The sequence below is a fragment of the Sinocyclocheilus rhinocerous genome, unplaced genomic scaffold, assembly GCF_001515625.1.
Source record: "Sinocyclocheilus rhinocerous isolate Xijiao unplaced genomic scaffold, SAMN03320098_v1.1 scaffold127, whole genome shotgun sequence".
Taxonomy (NCBI): domain Eukaryota; kingdom Metazoa; phylum Chordata; class Actinopteri; order Cypriniformes; family Cyprinidae; genus Sinocyclocheilus; species Sinocyclocheilus rhinocerous.
This window is the reverse complement of record NW_015664685.1, coordinates 221,955-228,745: the sequence shown is the minus strand read 5'-3', so window position 1 is coordinate 228,745 and position 6,791 is coordinate 221,955. Positions and strand designations below refer to the sequence as shown.

Here is a 6,791-nt window from a genome sequence, read left to right as displayed (position 1 = left end):
AGTAACAATATTACTTTTGAAAGGAGTAACTAGTAATGAGTAATATATTACATTCTTTGAGTAACTAGCCCAACACTGTTCAATAAGAGTAATTTTAATGTACCCATTACACCAGCAGTGCCGGTGAGCACTGTTTCGCGCTAAAATGTCGTGTTTTAGTTACGTAACGAAAAGGCGTGGTTATAAAAGGGGCGGGCTTTGTTGTGAAATCTCGTGTTGTGATTGGACAGAGCGGTCATACACGTTTACGTTTATCCATGATACGTCAGCATAAGAATTAAACACCCAACGCCAATGTATTGACGATGCACAGCTCTGATTGGACAAGTCGCTGTCAGTGGTCTTTTACGATTGGTTTACGTTCTGAGTTTTGTTAGTCCCTCCCCCAGAAGCTGGCAGGTTTTTCCAACGCCTCTCAGCGGTGCATCACGGAGGTTTGGAAGCGGGTGGGGAAGACGCGGGCAGCGACTGACCCTATTACACTAAATATTGTACTCAGGGTTGGTTTGCCCGGTCCGGTTTCCAACCTAATACCGTCGTACCTGCTCTCGCATTTCATCCCAGACCTGACATCCCCTCTAATGTCGGATTTCAAGCTTGGGATTGTTCGACTTGGCCGTGTGGCCGGGAAGGTGAGCTGAATCCTAGGGCTGCCATGTGCGACGCGAAGGGGAGGAGATCCGAGATCCGTGAGCTAAATGCTTGTGTTTAACAATTAAGTGTCAGATTTGTCCATTTTGATGTTATCGACTTTGGTCAAACAGGGATACATGTAATATAGGTATGTAGTTGTCGTCGAAACGGGTGGATTTTATAGTAAAATTGGTCAGCTCATCAGCCGAGTAGGTTTAGTCCCTTTGAGCCGCCTACTTTTGCTGTGGTAGTGCCGCTAGCGTGGCTATAGCGCTGCTAGACGGCTGGGGCGAGAGTTCGCGTGTTAACTAACGTTAGGGAATTTAAAAGTTTTATTTTTCCGTTTACACTTTAAGAAGGTTTTAAGCACACGACTGTTGCGTTTTCTTGATCCATATCAGTAATGACACTGTCATCCAATATGGCTCAGAGAGCTCTGAAAATGCCTCAACCAGGAACCGTCCGCAGCATGACAACCGGCACGTTGGCTGTGATGAGGCTTAGCACTGTCCTTACACGGTTCATCTGTCAAACATTTATACAGTCACTTAATCTCAATCTCCTTGTAATGTATCGCTAAACCTTCTGCAAAATGCTGTCTTTTTATTAAACTTAACTATTTTGATCGGTTTCTTTGCGTCATCCTGAACAAATCCAAGCTGTTTCTGGGATGCCAGGCCGCTCATGCCATGACACTAGAGGGCAGCCGGTAAACAGATATCCAAAGGGGTTAAACAAAAGGAGCATGTGAGAAGTGGAGGCACAAACGAGATGCGTGCTATACAGTCTAATGATGCCCGTTTTATGTTGTCATAAGACGCAATAGAGCTCATGTTAATCGATGGTCATAGGTTATGTCTGGTCGGCTGACTTTGCACACGTGTTTCTCCTGTGATAATCGTGATAGTTTGCTTAGCCACTCTTCATTTGTTTTTATGCTCATTAAGTTCTGGAATCTGTAATGGCACGCATAACATATGAAATATTTACCCATATTGTTTTACAGACAGCTACCGATATACTTTTCATATAGATTAAAAAGGCGTTTTAAAATACCACGAATTAACTGTCCTAATTACCAGAAAGCGCGGTATTGAGTAATCATACGAGTAGGCATTGTTTCTCAGACAGTAGAGATGTCTGATTCGTAAACAGACTGCTCTTCAATGAATCTGCTGAACTGGTTTGCTAAACCTGTATGGGGTGCTTTTCCCAACAGCATCCTCGTCTAACTGTGGTCGCTAGTTCCGTCGTTTCCAACATAGTTCAACCATTCGGTGTTTCCCGAAACCATAGTTAAAACGAACATGCGCAAACAGCATCGAAAACTTTATTTTATTATATATACACACACACACACACGAACTTTTAATAATAGAAACCAATAGAACTAATAGAAAATTTGCCAAAAAGTATGGGAACCCTAAAAACGCATTATGTATAACTTAAGTCTTTAGTGAGGAAGAAAAAGGATATGTTTTTGGATTGTTGTCTTAATTCACTTAATCTGCATTTTAACACCGTTTTGTTTCTTTAGACAAAGTACACTTTGATTGATGAACAAGACATACCATTGGTGGAAAACTATGCCTTTGAGGTGAGAACTCATTTTGTAATTTTTTTTTTTAAGTTGAAAGTTTTTTGGGTGGGTGTTGAACCAACAACCTTCTGTGTTATGACCTTTTCAGGGTTTTCCTAGTAAATTTTTTTATTTTTTACTTTAACAACTACCCAAAGGATTCTTTTTGTTATGGTCACATGCTTTGAATACTATTATTTAGTCCTGTGAAATTGAATGCCTGCATGTCTTTATTTTCAGGCGCGCATGGAAGTTGATGCAGATGGGAATGGGGCAAAAATCTTTGCTTATGCCTTTGACATCGGCAAGGGTAGATGGGCTGGTCGACCACTGCATGAGTTACTCTGGTGAGTGTACTGTTAGAGCCTATTGTAGTTCTAACTGCTTTTTCACTTTTTACGATCTTCAGATATTCGGGTCACAATTCGGGCCACTAGTGGAAGTCATAATTAACTTTTTTTATGAAGCCACCTTCTCACTGGGGGTGTAACGATACATCAATATGGAATGACTAATGATGCGATGTATCAAGGCAATGCATAAAGAAACCTATATTTAACATTTTTCAGGCCCCACAATCTATTTAATACTAATCGTGTCATGACATATTTTGAGGTATTTATAAATATATTGCTGGCTAAGAGAATCCATGTTAGATCATATAGTAAGGAAAATTCTCACCCATACAGACCTGCAATGTTTCTGCACCTTAGCGTCAAAAAAGAGCGTTTACCCTCCACCGTTTGAGCATTCTGTGTTCAGGCAACTCACCGACTAGTGAATTTTGAAAATATGTAGTTTTGCATATGTATAAACCTTGAAGAGGCTGTAAATAAGTAGACATCTGTATGTTTTAAGTAGTCACATTTTAGTGTACTTGTTGACAGGGAAAAACACAGAGGTGGAATTGCTCCAAGTTTCCAAGTAGTTCACATAAACTCAGTCACAGTGGACAACCGTCTAGACAACTTGCGTCTCGTTCCTGTGGGATGGAGTCCCAAACCAGAAGAACTGTCCAGCAAACAAAGGTAATTAAAAATCCATACATTTAGATTTAATGACGTACACATGAAAGAAACAAACAAAAATAGTGATCTACTGTACTCAACTTGTGTTGTGAGGTGTTTTCTAAATTATCCCTGTATAATGTCCTCTCTAGAGAGCAGTCGCTATACTGGCTGGCCATCCAGCAGGTTCCAGCAGACCCAGTGGAAGAGCAGTATATGGAGTTGAGTCGCACACGCTACTACAATGCCAATGGAGAGCTGGTGGAAGAGGAGGAATGCTCCTGCACCTACTACGAGTGTCACTACCCACCCTGCTCGCTCATTGAGAGGAGGGTCAGTATGGTGTAGAGAAAAGTCATTCTGTGGTCTTTTGTTGATTTAGTTTTTTTTTTAAAAACTGGTCATGTTCATACAAAATGTAAATTTACATAGTCAGTGGGTTGTAAGAACATCAGTCCTTTATAATTGAGCTGGTGTGTTTGCAGGTTGTTCACAGAGTTTAAAAATGCTGGATTGGACGTGAAAGAATGGAAGAGAACGCAACCACATAACCCTCACATAAGAATTTTAAAAAAAAAATGCAATGCTAAAATAGCACAAGAAGCATGTCAACAGGCAAATATGCTGGTGTATATGGATATGTTTATCTTTTTGTTGCACAGAATTATACACCATGTTCAGAGAAATTACACTCTTAATTAACTAATATTGATAGTATGTTTTTCAAACAGTTGTCACTTTAACATGTTCATTGTGTTTATCTCATGTATTTGAGTTGTGACAATTTTACTAGTGTCTCTGTCTTTGTGCCTTTCCAGCTGAGGGAGTTCAACATCTGCGGCCGATGCCAAGTGGCACGCTACTGCGGCTCACAGTGCCAACAGAGAGATTGGCCGGCCCATAAGAAGCAGTGCCGTGAGCGTAAACGGGTTCTGGCTCTGGAGTCTGAGCCCGAGCGATGATCCCCCTCAACCCCAGTTTGAAGAACGATGGTCACAGGGGTTGTGGGATGAGACTGAGTTGAAATGCAAAAACTGGCTGGTAGGACAGGGGACAATTTTGGTGGGTTGGATGGGCCTATTGGGGGACAAAACACTTCCCAGAACTTTCATATCTCCACAACTTGCCTATGGGGATTATGGGAAATGGAGTTTTTTTTTGTTGTTCAGAGGGAGGTCTTAAAGGCTCCACCTGCTGCTATGGATATGTGTTTAATGAAGAAAAACACCATGCCGTCATAACTCTTTCTCTGTGGAGTGCATATGAGTATTGACAGTCATGCGCTCGCTTGTTCCATCCGCCCTTCTGTCATGAAGTGTTAGCTGCCGAGGGACAAAACTGCTGTACAACTGATGAGATTGACTACGGACCTCTTCACTGTACTACCCTTCCTCCTCCTCCTCTTCTCCCAGTTGGACTTCTTGTGCACATAACCTAGCACATAGTCACTCACCTGCCATACCTTCATTAAGTATAAAGCCAATAGCTGTGCAAAACCACACCACCAGTATTGTGTGTGCAATGCCATTATTGACTGAAGGACATGAATAAAGTGATTACATATTTTTCTTTCTTTCTTTTCTATATGGGATTTTTTTGGGGTTGCAGTGTTGGGGAATATGCCTTTGTGGGGCAGGGGGGTCTACCTATTTTTGAAATGCATTACAATCCTATTTACCCTTCCCACTCATGTCATGTTTAATTTCATTTACCGTAACAAGCACTCGGTTTAGAGGGATGTCCTGGGAAAAACTTGAAAACCCACATGGAAAGTTGACTTTGATTCGTGTTGTCAACTTGTATTTGGATGTCTAAAATTGTCATTTGGGTCCCAGTCATTCAATGTTTAGTCTTCTTGTTTGTCCTAAGATCTTTGTCAAAGTGAGTTTAACTTATGAATTTTGTTTGACTTTTTTTTTTAAATTTGTGCACACAAGTTCCAAGTGTGTCTTCCTCTTACGTCAAGGGCAACTCTACCAAACTGTGACGCGCACTCACAAATAAGCATGTATAATAGACGCATATATGTGATGTTTGTCTGTGTTTGTATTCTGAATAATTTATTTATCTGGTTGGGGTTGAACACTGTGCACTGAATATCCTCACTTTGATCCTTGCTCTTTATTGAGAAATGGGAGTTTAGGGTAGGTTGGGGGGGGTGTCTGTTCTTTTTATTTTTTCTAAGCTATTATCATACAAACATTAAATGCATAAATATGTGAATGGACAAAGTTTGTGATAACTGACCATCTCTTGTCACTGTAATATAAGAATAAAATGAATGAAATAAATTCTCAAATGTGTAAAGGTTAATTTGGTTGCATAGTGTCTGTTTTGCCCATATAACGTTGTCTTTTGAGGCTAAAACTGTTGTTCTTTGGTTTTTCTTTTCACTGAACCAAAAATGTGGACAATATTGTTATTAGGATGTGCACATTCTGTGCAATATGAATAATTTTGATATGAGTGCCATTTAAAGTGCTGAGTCAAAATCAAGCTTTAAAAGCACATGCATTGGCCCTGAAATGTATAAGGATGTTTACATGGATTGTAAGAAACCCAGACAGGAAAATACTTATTCAAAATGGGCATTTTTTCATGTTGGAAGTGCGGCACCTGAAATGGCAAAGTTAGTCGTATTTCAATGGTTTTTGACCAGCTGGTGTGGCAGAAATTTTAAGATGTATGTTAGTACTCCGAGTTCACACGTGTTGTTCATCACATTCACTATGAACATGTTCAACTGACTTTTGACTGCATGTACCACGTATGTTGTCTTCATTTTGATTAATGTATTTATTGCTCTATCATTTGAAATTTAACAGCTATAAAAAAAATATGGAGAAATTTACGTTTATCTTTAGTAATGAGAATTGTGAGAAAGTTTATCTTTATTATGAGAAACTTTTTCATTACAATGAGAAGTCATAATTATTTTTTCCTAAATGAAGATTAACTCGTTCATTATTTTGACTTTAAGAATCATAATGTTTACTCAAATGTGGCGGAAATGGGTTTCCGTTTTTTGGAAACATTATTATTATTGGATATCATTTTAAATGTTAATATCCCTTTTTACATTTTATTTATTTATTTGGCGCTGATGTAGGTTGAAGTACTGAACAAACCCTCTTAAATGAAGCGCAGTGCAGTTTAATGTGTGTCTAAAAAGGATGTCGTGAATAACCTTTAGTCAAACGTCTCCATGGGAACCGGAGGGGTGGTTATTTCATTTGTTGTATCTTCAGGCAAATGTTTTCAAGACGTCTCGAATTCTCTTTAAATGTAACGATTAGTAAGTTGTACACCTCCAAAAGAAGCTAACGGTACGAGGAACTCCAAGCAGCAGACGACGTCCCGGTCTATTAACGTAGAGGCCAAGTAAGCTGAATTGTTAAATGAGAGTGTTTATTTTATCAGTTGCGCGAAATTGTTGGAATTATAGCAATTTTTTGTCAAAAGACATAACGGCGTGCGAGGAAAAATTATTCTTAAAAAGAAACAAATAATTTTCTACAAATCACAAAATTTGTTGGACATGCTGATGCTACCATGCTGTTGTTTTGTACATG

The 6,791-nt window shown here is 39.4% G+C and overlaps 1 protein-coding gene across 1 annotated transcript; it reads left to right on the top strand.

Annotated features, from left to right (window-relative positions):
* The first annotated feature begins 319 nt into the window (after nucleotides 1-319).
* Nucleotides 320-5,482, top strand: LOC107730339 (zinc finger MYND domain-containing protein 19-like). Its single transcript, XM_016541151.1, has 6 exons — nucleotides 320-632; nucleotides 2,171-2,230; nucleotides 2,453-2,559; nucleotides 3,100-3,240; nucleotides 3,372-3,552; nucleotides 4,038-5,482. The coding sequence occupies exons 1-6, from the start codon at nucleotides 582-584 to the stop codon at nucleotides 4,179-4,181; spliced, it is 684 nt and encodes a 227-aa protein (XP_016396637.1). The 5' UTR covers nucleotides 320-581; the 3' UTR covers nucleotides 4,182-5,482.
* The last annotated feature ends 1,309 nt before the right edge of the window (nucleotides 5,483-6,791 follow it).